The sequence below is a fragment of the Manacus vitellinus genome, unplaced genomic scaffold, assembly GCF_001715985.3.
Source record: "Manacus vitellinus isolate BGI_N305 unplaced genomic scaffold, ASM171598v3 scaffold_60_pilon, whole genome shotgun sequence".
In the NCBI taxonomy this organism is placed as follows: Eukaryota; Metazoa; Chordata; class Aves; order Passeriformes; family Pipridae; genus Manacus; species Manacus vitellinus.
Window position 1 is genome coordinate 2,861,337 of NW_021940687.1, and position 21,675 is coordinate 2,883,011.

A 21,675-nucleotide genomic window follows, 5' to 3' on the forward strand; every position below is an offset into this window, starting at 1 on the left:
CAGACACCCAGCTCTCAGCGTAGCACAAACCCTGAGGCTTTTCCTGTGCGCGGGGCTTTATTGAGGAGCCAAAGGTTTGGGAGATCCCCCCCCCAGGTTGCTGGAGGCAGGCAGAGGCTGCTGAGATGCCACATGGAGCGTTGGGGATAATGTCCTGCTTTCCACAGGGCTTGGAGCCAGGATGGGGTGACCCCACTGCAGTGACCCTCGGCACCCCAGTGACCTCCTGGCCCCACAAACCCCCACCCCCATCTCTTCCCACCAGGTGCTTGACCTGTGCAAACTACGAGCGTGTGGCTGGGGCTGCATTCCCTGCGAGCCCAGCTCTGGCAGGGAAAAAGGGTCTGGCTGGGTGTATTCACCCCCAGGAACATGGTCTCTGTGGACAGGTCTGCGTGAGGTGTCCCCAGCATCCCTCCCCCGTGTCCTTTGCTCACGCTCGGTCCAGTGTTGCTGGGGAGGGGCGGTCGGTGGCACTTGTGTGCAGGATTGGAGCAAGCACTGGGGGAATCCCACCAACAAGCTTTGAAGCCCACAAGTCGGCCGCTGGCTCCCTGCAAAGAAGCTGTGAGCTGGCACCCCAACCCCGCACTACAGGGCAGTGCTGGTGGTCTCTGCGTGGTCCTGGGTGCTCGGCAGTGACCTCAGGTAATCCACGTGCTTGCAGGCGTCCTCCTGGTTGTGCCGGACGTAGCAGATCACGTAGACGATGACCATGGCGAACCAGCCGAACATGGTGATGAACATGGCCACGTCCGTGGTCCTCTGGCGCACGCTGCAGAAGTTGACGCCGGCATCCAGGACCTGGAGCAGCGGCTTGCCCACGTACTCCTCCCGTGGGGCCGTGTGGCAGGTGATGTCCTGGACAGAGTCAGGGTCCAGTCGTGCCTCCCACAGCACCTCCTGCAAGGCGCACTCGCAGTGCCAGGGGTTGTTGGCCAGCCGGAGCTTGGCATTGAGTGCCAGCAAGGCCTCCTTGGGAATGCTGCGGATGCGGTTGCTGGAGAGGTCAAGGGTCCGCAGCCCTGCTGCCACCCCTTTGAAAGCCGCCCTGTCGATCTTCTCAATGGCGTTCCTGGAGAGATCGAGTTCCTCCAGGTGGGAGAGGTGCCTGAAGGCATTGCTGGGGATCCTGGTGATGCTGTTGGCATCCAGCTTGAGGAACACCGCGTCTCTGGGGATGTCCTTGGGGATCTCCTCCAGGTGCCGGGAGCTGCAGAGGACGGCCTTTGCCCCTGCCCGCTCCGTGCACTGGCAGCTGGGGGGGCAGGAGCTGCCCCAGGGGACGCAGAGCAGAAGGCAGAAGAAAGCCTGGGCCACGCTGGCGGCCGGTGTGGTGGTGGTGAAGGTCATCTTGCAGCCGGGCAGCTCAGCGTGGCTGCCGGCAACTCCCCGGGGGCGGCAGCAGCTCCTGGGCAGCAGGGCGGCCCCTCGGCGCTCCTGCAAAGCCTCTCCCATCGCTGGAGGGAAGCGGTGGGTGGAGGGGATATGACACGGCATTATTTCCTGGAACATTGTGTAAGGCTCATGTGTGATGTGCCCTGGCAAAGGGGTGGGAGGCTGGGCTCAGGAGCTTGGAAAACAAGGGTGGAGTGACACTGGCTACCATCTTGTCCAGAACAGCTTAATTTGGCCTAAGTTTAATTATACACAGAGATGCAGAGAATGAAACCCCTGCCCCCTGCCCCTATCTCTGCAGAGACCACCCAGGTAGACAAAGGGTGCTGCAGGAAGGAGGTGTGGAGGCAGGTCCAGCCTGGGAGCCTCTGCCCCATCCTGCTGCCAGTTTCCAGGGGCAATGTGATGCAGAAGCAGCAGTAAATTCCTATCTTACCAACACTGAGTGTTTAAAAAAATGATGAGTCAGACTGCACGGATCATCAGACTGACTTAATCACCACTGGGGTTTTAAATAACGAAATCTGGAGCTCTTTTGCTTTCCCTCCCCTTCTGGTCCATGAGCTGGTAACAGTCACATTTCCAAGGGTTTTGCCAAAGAAGGGTTTGGAGATGAGTTTGCTTTTTAAAGTAAACAAAGAGTAAGGTTTGATAGCCTAACTCTGGGGGCTGGAGGTGAAGAGAGGAGCTGCTACCACAGTAAAGGGGGTGATGTGGAAACCCCAAGGGACACCCTGGTGCTGTCAGGGGCAAGGCAAGAGTTGAAGCAGGTGGGACACCTTTCCTCTGCCTCTGGTGCTGCTCACACCTCTCCTGCTGCCTTGGCCAGCCTGGGGGGAAGAAATCTCCATGGAAAGAAGGGTGAGAGACCAAGGGAGCCTTTCACTTGGGAATTAAATGGCCCATGGTGATGTCATTAGGGGCACTGAGTTGTTGTCCCCCCTGGTAGCAGCATCCTTCTGCTAATGGCATTCCCCTGGGAACAGCAGCATCCCTCAGGTGTGAGCATCCTCGGGGTACCACAGGAGGATGCTCACACCCGAGGAATGCTCATACCCGAGGGATGTTCATACTGGGTGGATGCTGCCCATATTTTAGCCCGTGGCCCTGCCCAGGGCTGGGGCACTGTGGGCTCTGCCAGAGGAGATGAAGTTCTGCTTCCCGGGAATTCCTCTTGGCCCTACGAAAGGTACCGGGCTCCGCCAGCTCCGTCTCTCCGGGGGAATGAGGGCGAGTTATGCGATGCCGGTCCTCACCGCCTGGAAGGGCTCAGAGGGGCTCTGAGGAGTAGCAGCCTCCCGGACCCCAGGGGTGTGCGGGGGCGATGCCCCGACCCGCTCTCCTGCCCCGCCCCGAGCCGGGACCCCGGCGGGCGGCACGGACCGCCCTCCGCCACCCCCCGCCGCCCCGAAGCCCCAGGGGTCCCTTACCGGCTCCTCCGGAGGCGGGCTCCGGATCGCGGTCAGTGCCAATGCGGGTGCGGTGCGGTGAGGGTGCCGTGCCTGCGGTGCCGGTGCGGTGCGGGTGCGTGCCGGTGCCGGTGCCGGTGCCGCTGCGGTGCGCGGCGGCTCGGCCGCGGATTCGTGTCGCTCGGGCCGCCCACCTGTTGCTGCGGCCGCTCCCAAGGAGCCCCGGGCCGGGCGGTCCCGCCGCGGCGGCCACCGGGCGGTGCGGAGGTGTGCGGAGTGGGGGGGCGGTGCGGGGGAGACGAGGGGAGTGGGACCTGGGGGCCAGGGCGGTGGAACAGCCAGGCAGCATCCCCACGGGGCTGCAGGAGAGTGGCCGCGTGGAGCACCCCTGTACGGAAAATTAAGTGCTGCTAATGAGGTTTCGGCAGTTTTCCGGAGGCTGCCGTCCAGACTGCGGGTCTGGAAGCTTGATCAGCTGCTGTAAGGGGCGATCGATCGCCCCTTCCCTCCCCGGCCATGCCTCCAGGCTGGACCTCCCTGCACCCGTGTGGGCTGTCAGCAGATGGTCTCCTGACCTCTCAGCAATGGGAGACCAGGAGCAGATATCAAACAGTCCACGAGAAATGGGAGAAGGTGCCGTGCCAACACCTCGGAGCACATCTCCCATATCGACTCCAAAGAGGTCAAATCATCTCAAACACCCATGTCTAGTAGAAGGTGTTCCTGCCCATGGCAGGGGGTTGGAAAGAGATGGTCTTTAAGGTCCCTCCCAACCCAAAGCACTCTGTGATTCAGCCATCATTGGGGGTGAGTCAACAAGCAAAGTGAGTTTGTGCAACAAGACTGGGCTGAGAACATTCAAACTGGGCTCATCCTGGAAGTGTGCTCCAAGCATGGCCTTCAGGAATGGCCCCTGTTGAAACAGCATAAGAGACCACCAGCCTGTAGTTATTTAATACATGGTTTATTGAGCTGGGTTGAATACATTGCCAACATGAGCCCCCTCTCCTCGCCAAGCCCCAGTGTGTCACTGGTGAAACTGCCTTTGTGCTGTGGTGGCCACCAGTGTGGGATGAATAGCCCAGGCTGGTCAGTGTCTGATCCATCAGGAGAGGGTGGGGGAACTGAAATCCCACCCTGAGCAGTCCCAAGCATAACCTGCTACTGTGGGGCTCCTCTGGGTGACCAAAAAATGTCTTCACTGTGCCTAGTTCTCCCCATGGCGGGTAACAGAAAATGTGAGTGAAAGATCCCTTAAAAGCAGGGATATCTGGGATTGACACACTCCTGTCCCCTCTCCTGTCCCTTCCTGCTCAAGGGACCATAGAGCACGGATCACCTGGTCCCAGCAAGCTTTCCATCCACGTGCACCAGGGGGTGGGGACAGGCAGGTGACATTTAGCTGGTGCCTTGGCTCAGACAGAGGGAGGGAGTTCAGCGACAAGCCGAGCTCAGCATACACACACAGGATTACATATCAGTGTGGGGCATGGCAGGTGGGCCAGTGCAGAGCTATGAAACCATAGATATATAAGCAAGAGCTGCTCACACGTTTGGAAGTGCTGGGTCACAGCTCAGGACCATGTTGTTGGGTCTGAGACAACCAAAGATATGGAGACAGCTGCCACAGGGGGGACTCCAAGCCTTCTCCAGAGCAATCCTTTGGGATCTGTGGCATGGGGGCTGCCAGGGCTCAGAGCAGGAGCAGGGAGCAGAGATGGATATCCCTGTGGAGTAGCTGGGGCTGGTGAGCCCTCAGTGTCCACCCCGAAGCCAAGAGCAGGTTGGAGCTGAGGGAGGGATCACCTTGCAGGAACAGCCCTGTGGCTCTGCATGGCCCAAGCTCTGGGCTAGTGCTGTGGGCTAATGTGGAAGCACCAAGACACAAGCTGGGGCTGAGCTTGGTCGCTCAGGTGACTGGGATGCACTGTCTAGGCAGCCCCTGCCCCCAAGGAGGAGACACTTTTCCTCCCAGAGACCTGCAATGTACATTCACAGCAGCACCCAAAGTACCTCATCTCCAGCAGCTTCCACGGTCTCACAGGTGAACTGGGGTGGAGCTGCAGGTCCCAGCCAGAACCTGCTCTGGGGCAGCAGGAGCCCTGGCCTGTGCTTGAGGCCTCAGTAGTAAGCACCAAGGAGGGTTGAGACCTTGTGTAGGAGCTCCTTGTGGTTGGCATGCAGGGGGATCCTCTTATCCAGCACCTGCCAGCGGATGCACAGCTCCGGGTCGCAACCCTGAAGGAACTGGAAGGGGACAGACATCGTAGATGTGCTGCTGGTGAGGGGCCATGCCAGCCACACTCAGCAGCACTTCTAGTCCCCAACCTCCTGCCCTTTCTTTTTGGGGCACACATTGGGGTGGCACCCCATGTTCATCCCCATGTTATTCCCCCACTCTGTGCAGCTGGAGAACCCCACTCCTGCTGAGAGGTGGGTCAGGGAGCCACGGGGTGACAGCCCCGTACCGAATTCAGCCGCTTCATCTCCACGTCGTTCTGGTTGTCGAAGTGGACACTGACAGCGACCGTCTCCACCCAGGCATTGTCCGTGTTGCGGGGGTCATCCAGGTACCCCTTGTGTACCTGTGCTCAGTGACAGAGTTGCCACGTCAGCAGAGCCCCCACCACATCTCTGAGGGCACCAGAGGCCCTGGGGGTGGTGGGGTATTGCCCTGCAGCTCCTCTGCCCCACTGGAGACCAGCACCCCATTTCCACTGCAACCGGAGCCACGGAGAGCGACTGCAGCAGGCACAGACACTGGAGTGGGCAGCCACCCCCCCCGCTCTCTGGGCTGCTCCAGACCCCCACACATGCATTACTGCATGTCTCCACCTCCTCCAGCCATTCCTCCCTGGTGGGAGCAGTGGCCACCAGTGGCCCCTGTACCCTGGGATGCCCATGTGGCCCTGTGACACCATGAATGGACACATGTCTCTGTACTGTGGAGATGTCCCCATGTGCCTCTACTGCCTGGGGTGATGCCTGCATGCCCCCATCCCAGTGGGACACTCACGTCACCCAACACCACTGGGATACCCGTGTGCCCCCCACCTCAGTGCCTTGTTTCAGCAAGTTCTGGAACTGGGGCCAGAACTCCCGGCGGAGGATCCACTTGAGCTTCAGTGGCAGTGTCTCCCCCGGCTCCAGTGACCCCTGTGCCAAAGGAGATGTCAGCCATATGGCCTGTCATCAGCACAGCCCAGCCTCCCTCCCTGCCACCAGCTTGGCCATCAGGCAGTTGCCAGCCACCACTGCAGATGATGCCACAAGCTCTCGTGGTGCCTCCTTTCCTCCCTCTCCCGCCTGAAGCCCTCAGCTCTGCCCAGGCAGATGTCTGAATGTGCCTGGTGCAATGTCTGTGAAAGGATGCTTTGCCAATGGCTTAACATGCTCCCAATGAAGGACATGTGAGAACTGAAGCTGTGGAGGAGGAGGAGGAGGGAGAGGCAGGAGACAGGGGCTCAGGTGTGTGGGTGTTTGTAATGGGACCATTGCTCACCCAGCAGCCCTGGCATGCAGATGCTCTGCAGGAGGGTCAGAGGTACCTCCTCAGCCAAGGCCACAACATGTACCTGTCATTCCCCCTTTTCTGTGGGACATCCATCCATCCATCCATCCATCCATCCATCCATCCATCCATCCATCCATCCACTGCTCCCATCTCCCATCTCCATCTTCTGCACCAGCTGTTTTCCCCCAGGTCTTACCCCAGGCAGAGCCCAGACGTCTGACAGTGGGTACTGGGCTACCAGCACTTCCAGCATCTTCTTCAGACTCTTCCTTATAATGGACCCATCCAAATTCCTCCTCCAGCTGTGAGAGAGGTCCCTGTCATGCTGCAGCTGCACTTGGCTCCCCTCCTCCCAGCAGTGGTCGTATTGGCAGAACTGGGTTTGGCCAGGTCCCAGTCTCTCCAAGGTGCTTCCATGCCCCCTTTTCCATCCCACATGCCCAGCCCCATGCTGGAGCAGGACACCTTCATGTCCCCACACACTCACCGGGTCACGACAGGGTGCAGGGCATGGTTGGGCCCAAAGCAGTGCAGCCTCCCACGGCCTCGCAGCCCCGTCCTGCCCATGGGGTTCCTGTCAGAGTGAGAGTGAGGGGGTTGGGACGGTGCCACAATCCCTCTGTGCACCCCTATAGCACTTCCCTACCACTGCACCCCACCTCTTTTGGGGTGCTGTGGTGGTTTTTTGGGGATGAGCCCTGAGCATGATGCATGCCATTATCCCTGCCATAGGAAAGCGGGATGGGCTCAGGTGCCCCTGGACTCTGTCTCCTGGTGCTTGCCTCCCAGCCCAGCTCCCAGCTCCCTGTGGTGGCTGCACTCACAGTGGCAGCCCGTCCTGCACGGTGTAGAGCCCGTGGAAGCTCTGCCGGTCGATCAGCCCATCCATGGTGTTGTAGTTGATCTTCAGGAGAGACTCCAAGGAGCTGGGGGTGGGAGGCAGCCCGGTAGGGAGGGCTGGCTGTGCCACCCAGGGAAGGGGTAGAGGAGTGGGGAGCCGTGGGGGAACACTCACAGGCTGAAGGGGTCCTGCACAGCCATGTCTTTGTGGTCAGCCGAGTAGGCAGGGGGGTCATAGAGCGGGAAGTCCACCTGCAGAGCATGTGGCTGTGTCAGGACTCCCTTGCATCTCTGCTCTGGTGGCAGGCAGGGACTGGGATGTCCAGGGACACCTTATGCCCCAGTGTATTGCTCTGCACAGCTTCTAGCATCACTGCCCTGGCTCTGCTGGGGGCTGAGCTCAGGGTCTCGGCTGATGGGATCATGCCCCCATGGAAGTCAGTGCTGGATCCTGTCCCTGACCCTGAGCCAGCCCTGCTTCAGGAAGTGCAGAGGCAGGTGATTGTACCCTCTGTCTCCAGTCAAGCATCCCCAGGCATCCCTACCACTGCAGATCCCAGCAGCAACTATGCCCTTGTCTCTGGGAGAACCTCAGTGCAGCTGCTCCAGGAAGACACTTGTCTCAGGGCTTGGAAGAACAGCAGCTCCCAAGTGCAATGATGGGTCTATTCCTCCTCCCACCACTGCCAGGGTCTGCCCCACACCCCCTCCTCCCAGCCCCACTGCCCAGGGTCACAGATCTTACCTCCCAGGGCACCTTCTCATCTGGCACAGGGAAGCGGAGGGTGTGAGAGCCTGGGTACAGGAGGTTTCGGGCAAGCACATGGTACGGGGGCTGTCTCTCCTCAGCTTTCCCCTCCAGGTCAGCCTCCTTGAAGTCCAAGGCTCTAGAGGAGCCTGTGAGACAGACACAGACAGCAGGGTCCCACAAAGCAGGACACTGAGTCCAGTACTGCGGACCAGGGCTCTGCCAAGGGGGCTGGCTGGGTCTCTCCACGGGGATGCTGACATCCCCTGGGGACCTGGACCCTGGCTTCCCTTCCAACAGGTCCTGGAGGAAACCTCAGGGAGGGCTGAAATGGCCACAGGAAGGGATGGATGGCCTCATGGAGCCACCAAAGCTCCCAAGACCAAAGGAATCTCTGCCTTGATGTTGAACAGAGAGGTGCAAGGGCCTGCTCAGCCCTGGTCTGGGGCCCTGGGCTTCCCTGGTGCTGCTGAGGTTGAGCTGTGCTCCACTTACCCACGGCTGGCAGGTCCTCCCCTGAGCTGAAGCCATTGCCCCGCAGTGCCTGCATCATCCACCTCAGGGCCTGGGCACTCTGGTGCACCTGTGGGGGACAGCAGAGGGTCACCCCCCGGGTCCCCCTACCCCTGAGTAGTGCAGGATCCAGCCCTGGCAGGTGGCACTGCTGCCCTTGGCACTGGCTGCCAGTCCCCATGGGCAGCAGCGATCCTGGCTGTGTCCTGATGTTTGCCTTGGAAAACCACCTCCAGGGAAACATTTTTACAAAGCATGTGGAAATGGAAGTGGAAACAGGAGGTGCCAGGGCTGCGTCAGCTCCCTGGCCACCCCACTGCTTGTGTGGGGTGTGGGATGGCTTCACAGAGTCCCCATCTCCCAGAGGTCTGGAGGGTCCTCTTAGGCCAAGGAGAAGAGCTGGGTCAGCTCTAACTCTTTGGTGACCAGTGGAGGCAGTGGCTCATCCCACCACTTCCCACTTCGGAGTCAAACAGAACATTCCTCAAAAACCTTTTCCACTTGGATGCTAATGGCAATGAAACTCAAACTGTCTGAAGGGGTATTGATTCAGGCAGATTTTGTGCTCTGTTCAGTTGACTCGGCCCCTGGAAAATATTACCTTTCTTGGGTAGTTGCTCTGTTTTTGCCTCACCTGGTCTTCCAGAGAGCCCAGTCTCTGCTCCACCACCCCCGTCCTCTTCACCCGGTCCAAGTCCAGCAGCTCTGCCAGTACATCAACCCTGGAGGGACAGTGCAGATCACAACCCCCTCAGCAGCCACTCCTGCACTGATCCCAACTGCTCCCTGCTCAGGGCGCCAAAGGATGGAAGGAACTCTCTGTCTCAGGAGTGACAGTACCTCTGTGCAATGTCCCGGATCATCTGCTCTGTGTTCTGTTTCTCCTGGCACTGCTGGTGCTGCAGGTAGTTCTCCTTCAAGAACATCTCCCATGAGAGGAGGGCAGCTTCCTCGTTCTTCTCCAGCTTCTCCTCTGCCGGAAGAAGGGGATGGCAGTGCTGTCAGATCTCGGGGCATCTCAAACCCCAGGACCACAGCCCAGGTGCCCAGCCTCGTGCCCTGAGGCTGGTCCTCACTGAGGACCAGGGAGGGAGAGGGAGAGGGAGAGGAGAGGGAGGCTGGTCCTCACTGAGTTTGTGGTGCGTGGCCGGCCGGCGGAGCAGCCCACGGCGGACCAGGAGCTGCAGGTGGTTGAGCAGGATGAGGGGCGGGGGCGCGGGCGGGCGGCCGTGGTACTCCTCAATCAGGTCGTGCCGCTGGAACTTCCAGATCTGGTCCGTGTGCTCCTGGACCTGCTGGAAGGTGTAGCTGGGGCAGAGCCCAGGTGTCAGCCGTGCCAGGGGGGTGAGGGGGCACATCATGTCTGAATGGTGTCCCAGCTCCTACCCATCTCCCTGATCAGCCCTGACCCACAACTGCTGCTTCCATCACATCTATAACCCCCCAAGAGGGATCCCGCTACTTCCACCAGACCTCTAACCCCTCAGACTCACTTGAACATGGCAATAAGGAGATTGAGGAGGAGGATGTTGGTGAAGAGCAGGTACAGGCACAGCAAGATGACCGTCAGCCACTCTGGGAAGATGGGCTCCTTGTTGTCCGCGTTTGTCTCTGGGCACTTGGGCTTGTAGGGGTCGGTCCCGTTGGGGCTGCACTGGTCGATGTTGAAGTTGACCCCTGTGGGAGGGCACAACATGACTCTGTGGCGACCAAGCCTCAGGGTGTCCCAGGGAGCACCAGGCAGGGATTTGACCTCCATCTGCCACATCCCAGGTGCTCTGCTCACTGCCACCTGTTGGGAATTCCATGGGCCAACATGGCATGATTTTGGTACATTGGCCTTGTCACAGCCACCCTGCTCGTGCCATGTGCTGTCACAGGCTGGAGTCCCTTACCATCGATGTAGGAAGGAATCTGCCCAAAGATGGTCAGGTAAGAGTGGTAAACCACGCCACGGAAAAGCCACTCCACACGCTCCTCGTTGTGGATCAGGATAGCCTGCTTGGCCACCCCAAAGGACACCACCCACACTGCCAGCAGGAAGAGGAAGAAGAAGACATCCTTCATCTGCAAAGACAGCAGAGGGGAAGGATAACTGTGTCCTGGAGCAAACTCCTATCCAGGAGGGGATAACAGGGGTGGCACATCCGGCTGCTCTAGCAGGATGGTCCAGCATCACCCTGGCAGGGTTGAAGGGGAGCTCTCACCATGCGCTTCACTATTATGATCTTGGGCCCCAGCGTTTTACTGACTGTGAAAATGTGCATCAGGCGCAGGCAGAAAATGATGAAAGCCAAGGACAGGATGATACGCCCGGGATATAATGTCGATGGGATCAGCCTGGGCACAGAAGAGAAGGAAGGAAACACCTCAGTGCCACCAATGAGTCATATAGAATCATTTAGGTTGGAATTACTGTGAGGGTGGGGAGGCCCTGGCACAGGTTGCCCAGAGAAGCTGTGGCTGCCCCATCCCTGGAAATGTTCAAGGCCAGGTCGAACAGGGCTTGGAGCAACCTGGACTAGTGGAAGGTGTCCCTGCTGTGGCAGGGGGTTGGAACAAGATGAGCTCTAAGGCCTCTTCCAACTCAAACCACTCTGTGATTCCATGATTCTATGAAAATACTATCAAGCTCTGCAGCTTACCTGCAAGTCAGCCCTGCGATAAAGACTAGGATGGCGCAGATATCCAACTTATTCCAGAAGTCCTTGATGTACAGGGAAGCCATTTTCACAAGCCCAAGCCCATCTGGATCATACAGCAGCTGTTGGGAAGAGAAGAGGAGTTGGGTGTAAGATACTCATGTGCCTCACGGAGGGGAGGGATCACAGAGATCAGCTGGCCATCACTGGACACTCTCGCTGACCCAAAGGTAACCTAAGCCTATGGCCTTTTCTATACAGGCATGGAAGGAGCATGGGGACACCTGGGACATGGGGGTCTTCAGGCTGGAGGAGAAAGGCACTGAGGCATTGAAGCAAAAACTGAAGAAACCTCGAATATCAAGCAAAGCGTGGAGATGCTGCGGGGAATTCACCCAAGGAAGGAGGTGAGTCCTCCATCTCCTGACATTCCCCAAACCCCCATGTTCTTCTGCACGTGCACATGGCTAGGTCAGGTGCAGCCAAGGAGGTTCTCCAGCCTCAGAGATGGGGGGATCTGGTGGTTCCATGTGCTGGGGGGACCTCTCCGAATGGATGGTGACGTGAGAAGCAGCACGGGAACGTGAGCTGCTCAGGACGTCCCAGGAGCCCCCAGAGGGGTGTCTCTCCTCCTCTGCCACCCCCCAGCCCTGGCTCTGCCTGCCCCGCACCTGGCGGGTCTCCTCGCACACCAGGGAGAAGAGCCAGAAGTAGATGAGGTATTCCCGCCAGGACGGCGTCGGCTGGAAGTCAACCATCAGGACATAGGCGAAGAGCAGGAGGAAGGTGAAGTAAGAGAGGATGTTCATGAGGAAGATGACGACGGGCGCTGTGAAGAAGGCTCGGAGGCGTGTCAGGCAGCCCATGGGCTGCAGCCTCTTCTCCCTGCTGGGAGCAGGGGGGGTGTGGGCTCAGCTGCCCGGCGAGATTCCACGGCAGCTTCCTCCAGCCAGCCACAGGGTGAGGCTGGAGGAAATCCCTGTCTCCGTGCATGTGTGCCCCAGGAGCCAGAAGTACCTGAAGGTGATGAGGTTGGTGTAGAGCAGGGGGAAGAACAGCATGCATGTGATCACCCGCCAAAGCCCGTTGTCCACACACAGCTTCCCCCACCAGACCTTGGTGAGAAAGGCCTGTGAGGAGGGAGGAAGAGGAGTGTTGGTTACAGGGGATGAAGGGCAGAGCCCCACTGCTGCCTGCAGAGAACCCTGGATCTTGGGGACACTTGGACACGTCCCCTCCCAGCACAGCTGCTGGGAACCCACCTGGACACCCCCGTGGGACACAAAATTCATGTTCTTGGCCTCCAATGCCAGCTGCAGACAGGTTGTCTTCCCCCAGGCTTCAGAGACACGGGTGAGAAGCTTCTGGGCTCTCTCTTCATCCTTACGGTAGCAGTCTGTGAACACGCCTGCACGGGCAGGTACCAGGGAGATGAGGCTGAGTTCCGGGACAAGGCACCCACAGAGTCACCCTTTGCAGCAGGATCAGGACATTGCACCTCACAGTGGTACTCCCTGCGCTCCCACCACCACCTGGCAGAGCCCTTGGAGCATCATGACCTCGATTCTGATGACGGGACCCCCCCATCACCCCCAGACATCTCTTAGGCAATGCCTGCCAGCCCTATGGGGTGCCCTCCTGCTCACCAATCGCCTTGTGCTCGAACTGCTCAGCCAGGGCCAGCATGTCATCGGTGGTGTCTGTGTCCTCCTCCTCCTTGGCCAGCTCCTTCAGGATCTTGCTGCAGGCGAGTGCAGCTGCCATGCAGTCCTGGCTCTGAGACAGAAGAGGGTAAAGAGAGCGTGGACACTCTGTCTGTCAAGTTCCATCAGTCCTGCCAAGCCCTCCCCAACTCCCACGGGAGGGAAGGTGGGTGTCCCAAGCAGACTGGCACTCAGGATGGACAGCTTGCCGTGACAAAAGCTCAGCTGGGCTCCTCTCTGGGTAACCCACTGCCACAGGGAATACAGGGACAACCCTGCCCTCCTCATGGGATGCATTAGGTGATGGGATGGAGTGACTCCTCAGTATGCTCGCCATGCCACCAGCCACACTGCCTCTTGTCTTGGGGTGCTGTTTATGGGTGGAAGCCTTCTCCAACCCAGCTGCCGTGCCCCTGTGTGCTCAGCCCTCTCTCAGCCTGTGCAAGGACTAGCCCACTTTTGGCTCAGAGCATCCCCTCTTCCCATTTTGGCCAGGAAGGGAGGGATCTGGCCTCATGGTGTAGCTGGGGATGGACACCAAGTCCCCTGAGGCTGTCTTCCCTTTGGCTGAGGTCAGGCTTGGGACAGCTTGCCTGCTATCCCAAATCCCAGCAGGTGCCACTATTAGGGCTTGGGGCTGGAAGGTTTGGCCCCACCTGAGCCCCTCAGCCATGACCACCAGCTCTAGGTTGTGATACCTGGGCCCAGATGATTTCTGCCAGCTCCTTGCGGTTCTGGACCACAGCCCAGATGAGCAGGTCTCGGACAGGGTCCATGGTGAAGGTGACTCGGCCGGCAGAGCGCTTGTAGAGGGACCGGAGACTCGACCCCTGAACCTGCAAGGTGTGTGATGGTCAGACCTGTTCCCTCAGCACAGAGCCACCCAAACCCTGGGTACTGTGTCCACCACCCACGGAAGGGACTTTGCCTAGATAGAGGGGTGGCCAAGACTGGACTTATCTTGGAAATGCCGGGATCAGGTGGAGCTGTGCACCCACCCCACTGGGTCCTGCCCACCAGTCATGCAGCCACATGGTGCTGCAGGGGGAGGAGGGTGAGAGTTGCACCTGGAATGCAGGGCGGATGACTCGGGCAGGGCTTTAAGGGTTTTCCAGTAGGATTATTGAGCAGACAAAGAGGACAGAGACCCAGCTGCAACCTCCAGGACGGCTCCCTGAGCTGGTGCCCCCTCCCCACCGCAACCCTGCCATCAGGTAACCTGGAGATGCGTACGTTCAGCTTGATGTGCGGGACGGGGATGGAGAGCCGGGGCCGCTCCGTGTGCTTGGGCTTGGGGTACAGAGGCTGTGTGGAGCAGCCCAGCAGCTCCCGCAGCACCTGGGAGATGTGGTGCAGCTGGAGCCTTGGCATTTTGGAGCCGGCCGTGTGCTCTCTCTCCTCCAGCAGCACCTTCTGCAGCTTGCTGTGGAACAGGCAGGATGGTGCCAGGTTGTCATACAGGTAAACCAGGGTGTCCCAGGTGACAAAATCCTTGAGGCGCACTCCCTGCTCCAGGAACAACTTCACAAACTCTGGCTTGTTGGAAATCAGGGCAGCTGCCATCACGGGGTGGAGATCTGTGGGCTGGCAGGCCAGAGGCAGAGGTGAGAGGCTCCATGGTCTCAGAGCAGAACCCCACCAAGCTCCACACTCAGGGAAGATTTTATCCCTGAGTGCACAAGGAGTTTTCTGGATGTGAAAGAGCATCTGAGAAGTACTAGGACTCGTGGGACATCTCCAGAGACACACTGGTGGATTAGTACACTCGATTCTCTGGCAGTGGAGCCCTCTGCTCGCTTGGCTGCCAGGTGGAGGGATGGATAGAGCAGAGAACAGCTTTCCCAAGTTCATGAATATCACACAATCAACAGAATGACTTGGTTTGGAAGGGACCTTAAAGCCTATCTCATCCCACCCTCTGCCATGGGCAGGGACACCTTCCACTATCCCAGGTTGCTCCAAGCCCCATCCAGCCTGGCCTTGAATACTTCCAGGGATGGGGCATATACCCCCAGATATTTCATTTTTTGATTCCTAGTTCCCTCCAGCTCTTCCCAGTCCCATCAAAGGTACATGACCTGGGGGAACCCAAACTGGTGACCAAAATTGGAAAATCCCTTCCAAGTCCCACAGATCCATCAGAAAGGATGGATAAACCTGTTCAGCTTTGACCTCTGCTTGGGAGCACTTTTGAAAAACAGGAGATATTAAGAGCCCTTGGCAATGCAGTGGGAGCTCTAAAACTCTCCCCAAGCACAGCTGAGGTGAGAAGTGTCCTCCATATCTACAGCTGTTAAGCCTGACCAGACAAGCATCACAGATACTGCCTTACTTTCCAGTCATGGTCATCTGTGAAGATCTCACTCCGGGCAATGTCCACCCTGTTCCAGGCCACAGCTAACTTCAGCTGGTGATCCCAGTTCTCACGACCAAAGTGGTCCTGGTTTCGGGATGCTGCATGCAAAGTGCATATGTTAGAACAGAGGATCAACCTTGGAGGTGTGGCCCTTTGTTATAAACATCTCTTCCCAATCAGCTCAGCATCACAAGGTTTGGGGACCACTTTGGTGATCCTGTAAGTCAGGCAGCTGCAGGAGGTGACTTGACCCCCAACCTGTTCACCTTGCCCCATCCTCCTAAGCAGCCCCTCACCCCTCACCTTTGAAGAGGGCCTGGAGGATGGCCACATCCACATCCTGCTGGCCATATTTGCCCTCTCTGAAGATGGTCAGGAGCTGCCGGCTCCGCACTATGTCTTGGATCTACAGGAAGAGCCATGGGCAAGATATCAGCAGCAGCATCTCCTCCCTGCTGCTTCCCACAGCTCCCTGCCCTGTGCAGGGCAATTCCTCACTCCACTCGGGTTGCCTGCAGAACCCCTGTGCTGTGGCCCACAGCCTGGCTGTGGTTGATCCCAAACACTCCCTCTCTGCCCAAAGGGAGCAGACAGCAGAGGAGCAGAGCTCGAGGCCACGGGGTGCTCACCCCATGAGCTTTAATTTCCTGCTGGGAGCCTTTCTGCTCATGGGCTAGGGCCCCTGGGGACCCCTTTGGTCTCCACAAGCTCAGAGGAGCCTGCAAGGGGCTCACCTTCTTGGTCCACTCCACCAGCTTGCCCTCAGTGAAGAGCTCATAGGTGTCATGGAAGAGCACACTCAGCTTCTGCTGGACCAAGGCGATGGTTATCTTGGACACGGGCAGGTTGGCCACCTGTGCGATGACATCGGCCACACGGCCAGACCCTTCCACGATCACACAGGGCGTCCCATTGGTGATGGCGTTGTAGATGGTCTGCAACAGGGTGGGGAGGCTGGTCCTGATCCCACCCAGGCACCATCAGACCCTTTCTGCTGCTCCCAACACTCCTGTCAGGGTGGCACCGCGCTCGCTCCGACACCGAGACCAGCCCCCCGGGAAGGAGCTGCCCCCACCACCTGCCCCATCCTCAGCTCGGCAGCAGCAGTTCCTTACATCGAGAGTCCCGGGGCCTCCTTCCAGAACCACACACACGATGGGGATCTTGATGGCAACACCTGCAGGGAAGCAAAATCCAGGGTCACCTCCCCATAGGGCAGATCCCCCTCATGTGGTCCCCTCTGAGTGGTGGGTTGGGAAAGGCAAAGTGAGAGCATTGTCCCTGACATGTCAGGCTTCAGGAGAGGAAGGGAAAAATCATAGCAGGTGCTTGTCTGGCACGTCAGATCAGACACGTGGTGTCTGATTTTTGGGGGTGTCCTGTACAGGGCCAGGAGTTGGACTCAATGATCCTTATGGATCCCTTCCAACTCAGGATATTCTTTAATTCCATGATTCATGCTTGCTGATGTATGTGTGTGCATGTGTTAGAACAGAAAATCATCTGCACAGCAAGAAGATGCCACCTGGAAAGCTCCTTGGAAGCCTGGCCCTTTGGGAGAAATGACTTTCCCTGATCAGCTCAGCAACACAAGGTTTGGGGACATCTTTGGTGACCCCATAAGTCAATCAGCTGGTAGAGAAAGGGTCTTTGATCTATGTCACTGAGGAAGCAGGTTCTACATTTATCATGGCAATCCTCTCAGGTTGCTTGCCCAGATCTTCCAGGGATGCCACAGCCACTCACTGGAGCCCAGGATGGACACTCTCACCAGGGAATGGCCCATCCCTACCTCAGGCCGGGCTGTGTGTCACTGTTACCTCCTTTCACCTTGGTCTGCTCCGAAATGAACTTCTCCAGCTTGGTCCTCAGGGGGATTTCCACCCCGTACCTCCCATGGGTCCCATCATCCACCAGGATGAAGTGGGAGTGGTTGCTGTCCAGGCACGACAAGCTGCCTTGGTTCTCCTCATCCAGCACGTACTCAGCAGGAAAGCCACCCTGTAAGGTGCAGGAGGAGACACTCTGGGAGAAGCCTGGCACAGGAGCACCTGATAGCCAAAGTAACCAGCATGTGGGGCCAGCATGTGGAGACAGTCTGGCCAAACAGCCGTCCCCTGCCCCCCTACCCAGCGCTCACATCAGCCTTGCCCCACAAACCCTCACACCCACAAGCAAATATCAGCCCATGACCCTGGAAGTGTCCAAGGCCAGGTTGGATGGGGCTTGAAGCACCCTGGTCTAGTGGAAGGTGTCCCTGCCTGTGGCATCCTTGGAACTGGATGATCTCTAAGGGGCTTTCAAACCCAAACCACTCTGTGACTGTGATTCTATGACCTGGTGCACTCCTTCTGGTGCAGCTGGGTTGTACTGGGACTGGCAGCCACAGTGACATCTAGAAGCAGCTGTTCCCACCACAACTGTTGGCAGGACTTCCCCGGCAGCCGAGGTGTAGGCAAAGCAATCCCCCCTTTGGCTCTGCCCGGCTCACCATGGGGCAGACGAGGCTCTCCCGGTTGTACACGGTCCCCCACGTGGCAATGCCAATGGTGACAATCTCGCCCTCCTTGTGGCTGCAGCTCAGGATGAAGTCTCTCACTGCCTCTCCCACCTGTTTCATCACACCAGCATGGGACCCCCCTGTAATGATCCAGGCTCCTGGGGGTCACAGAAGGTCATGGAAAGGGAGAGGTTCTGCTCACAGCAATCTCCAAGCATCCCCCTTATTCCTGCAGGTCCTCAGGGATGCTCCATCCCTGCCCTGGCAGCACAGGACATGCCTTCTTCAGCACCTCTCTCAGTCCAGCTCCCTCTGAGCTTGCCTGCAGTGACTGAGCAGGAACAACATCCTTGGTGGAGGTGGTCCAGGCAGGGACCTACAGGTCTCCTGGACCAGCTCAGCTTCTCTGGAACAGCCCAACTCAGGGAACCTGGTGTGGCCAGGTGACATGTCTCTCACCCACTACCATCACAGGGAGACCCTCTGCATCCAGACAACCTTTAAAGGTCCCTTCCAACCCAAACTATTCTATGATTCCATGATTTGATGATTCTGTGATCTCTTACCTGTTGTCTGGGCCACCTTGACTAGCCCTTGCCGGAAGATGTTCTTCAGCCTTGGCTTCATGATGAAGTTTTTGGCTCCCCCGGTGACTGAGATGAGCAGGTTGGGTGCATCAAGGCCCCAGTGCTGTGTCATGAGGTGGTAGATGACCCGTGGAGGGGTGTCTGAGGAGACACGCACATACTGCAAAAAAAAGGGAGCATATACATATTTTGGGTATAAACAATGGGGTCAGGGTAACAGGCCACCTCCACCACAATCCCTCCCTTCCCACCAAAGAGCATGAGGCTTCCCAACACCATTTCCCAGCATAGTCATGTTGCTGCTGCTCCAGGTCTTTGTCCATGACCCTGTTCCCATTAGCTTCCCTGTGAACAAACATTCCCAAGACAAACCTAAGGACAAGGACAGGGAACAGCCACTCCTTTAATCACAGGTCTCACAGTGTGAAGAGCAGCCTTGTGGTTTCAGAAATGGACTAAGACTGAGAGGGAAGAGGGTTCCTGTCCCATCCCCCTCCTCTGCTTGGGTCAGCGTTGCCCTTGGGGCAATCTCACCCTTTTCTAATATTCTCTCACTCAGGAGGGAAATACTCCCACGCCATCCACCATGGCAAGGCCCAAACACTGGCTCCCCCTGCACCACAGGTGGGACAAACCAGTCACCTTCCCTGTCTTCTGCCCCAGGCCCGTGAAGCGGATATCACCGAAGGCATCCGTCGGCATTTCCTGGATGTGCCTGCTGGGGTCCCATTCCTTCCCCAGGAAGATGGGAGGCTTGGCACCATCGTCCAGGTGCTGTTCCCTGAGGTAGCCACACTCACACACGATCCTCCTGAAACACACACCAACTTTGTCGAGAACAGCTGAAACTCGAAAGGCCCAAGGCCAGCCCTCCTGTTCTCCTTAGGAACACCGTGGGTACCCACACCTCCCACCCAGCCCCTCCTCCAGCTCAGAATTTGTGCAGAAACAAAGGTGTTGTTTGGGGGGAAACTTAGGAAAAAAAGAATAGATATTTCCACCTGTAGAGATTTAGCACACAAATATTTAGGATTGAAGTGACTGCCTGCAAAAGCATTGGAAAGGGTTAGGGTGTCTGGGACACAGAATCTCAGCCATGTGGTGACACACAGCAGGGTGAAGAACCAGTTAAAAAGGGATTTGGGAATCCCTGTGATAGAAAGGTGGGATTTTCTGGTGCTGTAGCTTTGTCTCCAACACCTGCTTCTGCTCTCCTGGCAGGGGAGGGGAAGGAGGGACTGCCTGACTTACCCAGAATCTGATGTCTGGGAGCTTTCCACAAAGTAGGTGCACTCCTTCTTCCGGATGTTTTCAGGAATCCAGGAGATGAGATTTTCCTGAGGGAGCAGGAAAAGCAGCAAGGGGTCAGGGTTCCTGGAAAGGGCCAGAAGTTGTGCCAGGGGCCAGACACCCAGGTGGTGGGAGCACATCTGGGTGCTTCTTTGGATATGAAGGATGAAAGCTCCACCGCTGTCTGCAAGGACAAAGCCACGTGTACCCCCAGGAGAGGGGATATGAGTGCTGAGCATGTACCTCAGATATCTGGGGGTTTTCTGTCTGTCCCTAAAACTAATCTGATCCGTTATTAATGCTCCTGTTAATGAGCACTCATTATGCCCATGTGTGTGCCCAACCACCCCCTCTTCAGGAGGTTCCTGAACTTGCCTTTTCATTGCTGCCAGTGGGGAAATGTGCCTTCCGCCTGCTCTTCGAGACACTGCTACTGCTCTGCTGCAGGTTGGGGACCACCTCAAAGTCACTCATCTTCCTGGGGTGTGTGGCAGGGTCATCTCCTCTCTCAGGGCACACCTTGTTCAGCTCGGAGGGGAGCACCTTGGCGCACCGGCCACGCACGGACATGGCTCCTGTGTCTTGTGCTTCTCAGCCTCCTCTCTCCTGTTCCTAGGCTGGGAGGTCCTGAACATCCCCATCCTGAGCGCAGCAGAAGAGAATCAGAGAATCAGGCAGTGGTTTGGGTTGGAAGGGTCATTAAAGCTCATCTTGTTCCACCCTCACCTGCCATGGGCAGGGACACCTTCCGCTAGACCAGGTTGCTCCAAGTGCCATCCAAAGGGGCCTTCAAAGTAGGATACCCATGGACTGAAAGCACCAAGGAGCTTTATCCATCATTCCCTGGGTGGAGACTGTTCCCTGGGAAACCTGCCATCCCCTCACCACGATCCTGACACAGGGGCCACATGGGTGGTGAACCAGTCTTGGTGTGCACCATGTTGCCCTGGGGTGTCCACAAATTGCCCCCACCACCTTCAGCCTGCCAGCCTGCAGCTCTCCTTGCCTGCTCTCTGCTGCAGGCAGCTGGGATATTTCTGGCAGCAGGGAGAGCAGGAACTAGGTCTCTTGTGTGAGCAGCCCGAGTGTGGCCCTGCATGGAAAACCTGTATAGACACATGCTGGCTGCAGAGACCAGGTGCTCCTCTGTGCAGGGTCCAGTGTCCCCTGCAAAGGTGCCCCAAGAGCCCTGAGGTGCACACTGGCTCCCTGCATGGTGGGGGCTGCAAAACTCCTGAGCCCCCACTGAACACTCATAGCCCCCTTTGCTGAGATGGGAGAGCTGCTGGAGCAAAGGGGGATGGTGTCCCCCGAAGGGGCATGGTGTCCTCTCAGGGGAGCTGGGATTAGGTAACAGAGGAAGCATCAAGCTCAGGTGATGCTCTGGCCAAGCTGTGGGGTTTAAGGAGGATTTTGGCTGCCTTTCTACAAGCCAAACTCTGAATCACACCCAAGGGTGGGGAGTCCTTGTGGGAACAAGGAGTGGTGAAGAAAAATCATGAAGCAGCAAGGGAAAGCCCTTTTACCAGCCTCCCCCTTGGGATCTACACAGCCCCACTGACCTTGGGAGGCAAATTTTGGCAGACTGGCTTTCTGCATCAGCACAACCCGCAGCTGATCTGATTTCTTGAGAAAGAGTTGTCAAAATAAGGTCAAATGCACCCTTAATTCTTGCCTGTGGCCCCCCAAGGCAAGCAGGGTGATGGGGGCTTGGGGCATGGACAGAGGCAGCTCATAAGCCCATGCAGGAAGGGCTCCCACCCTGAGTCCTCCATGGGCACCTCGGGAGAGACAACTGGGCTTCACACCTGGAATACACGTCCTTAGGAGCTCAGGGACAAGGGCAGAGTCTCTCCCGCAGCACACGCTGCCTGCCGCCCCAGCTTGGGGGATCAGGTCACCCCTCGGCCGCACAGGGTGGTCTCAGCACCCATCGGGACGGGGTGCAAAGCCGAACAACTGCATGGGGACCTGCCCATCGCCCTCCCCTCCGCCGGCACACGGAGCGGCTGCCCGTACCTTCCCCGCAGCATCCTCCGGCCGCATCACCGGCTCCTCCGCTCCGCTCCTGCCACAGGGATTCAGCCTCTCGTCCCTCTCCTCCGGCGAGTCATTTTGCCACTGGAGACACAGGTGACGAGCGGAGAATAGGGCAGAGCTGCCTGCAGGGAGGAG

At 58.0% G+C, this 21,675-nt stretch overlaps 2 protein-coding genes across 2 annotated transcripts; both read right to left on the reverse strand.

Moving 5' to 3' along the window:
* Positions 1–99: 99 nt before the first annotated feature.
* On the reverse strand, positions 100–1,458 carry LOC103763463 (leucine-rich repeat-containing protein 3). The gene has a single exon (XM_008930233.2). It carries the CDS (start codon positions 1,456–1,458, stop codon positions 592–594), a length of 867 nt encoding a protein of 288 aa, XP_008928481.2. The 3' UTR covers positions 100–591.
* A 2,313-nt stretch (positions 1,459–3,771) lies between these two features.
* Positions 3,772–21,675, reverse strand: TRPM2 (transient receptor potential cation channel subfamily M member 2). The gene is made up of 33 exons (XM_018083170.3): positions 21,520–21,675; positions 19,876–20,142; positions 19,462–19,547; positions 18,853–19,021; positions 18,190–18,370; positions 17,615–17,781; positions 16,944–17,124; positions 16,239–16,300; positions 15,858–16,058; positions 15,427–15,529; positions 15,100–15,221; positions 14,001–14,351; positions 13,466–13,603; positions 12,711–12,840; positions 12,327–12,472; positions 12,082–12,194; positions 11,736–11,952; positions 11,068–11,186; positions 10,630–10,762; positions 10,318–10,489; positions 9,916–10,099; positions 9,552–9,730; positions 9,263–9,395; positions 9,057–9,144; positions 8,405–8,492; positions 7,907–8,058; positions 7,337–7,413; positions 7,146–7,247; positions 6,809–6,895; positions 6,518–6,623; positions 5,862–5,963; positions 5,276–5,392; positions 3,772–5,054 (listed from the first exon to the last, which is right to left on the reverse strand). The coding sequence occupies exons 2-33, from the start codon at positions 20,068–20,070 to the stop codon at positions 4,929–4,931; spliced, it is 4,527 nt and encodes a 1,508-aa protein (XP_017938659.1). The 5' UTR covers positions 20,071–20,142; positions 21,520–21,675; the 3' UTR covers positions 3,772–4,928.

Excerpts from the sequence above, each read along its gene's own strand:
- LOC103763463 (XM_008930233.2), bottom strand. The coding sequence starts at position 1,458 with ATGGGAGAGGCTTTGCAGGAGCGCCGAGGGGCCGCCCTGCTGCCCAGG.
- TRPM2 (XM_018083170.3), bottom strand. The coding sequence starts at position 20,070 with ATGTCCGTGCGTGGCCGGTGCGCCAAGGTGCTCCCCTCCGAGCTGAAC. Across the intron at positions 19,548-19,875 it reads CCACTGGCAGCAATGAAAAG|GAAAATCTCATCTCCTGGAT; the intron begins GCAAGTTCAGGA and ends CTGCTCCCTCAG. Across the intron at positions 6,896-7,145 it reads GTGCAGGACGGGCTGCCACT|GAACCCCATGGGCAGGACGG; the intron begins GTGAGTGCAGCC and ends TCACTCTGACAG.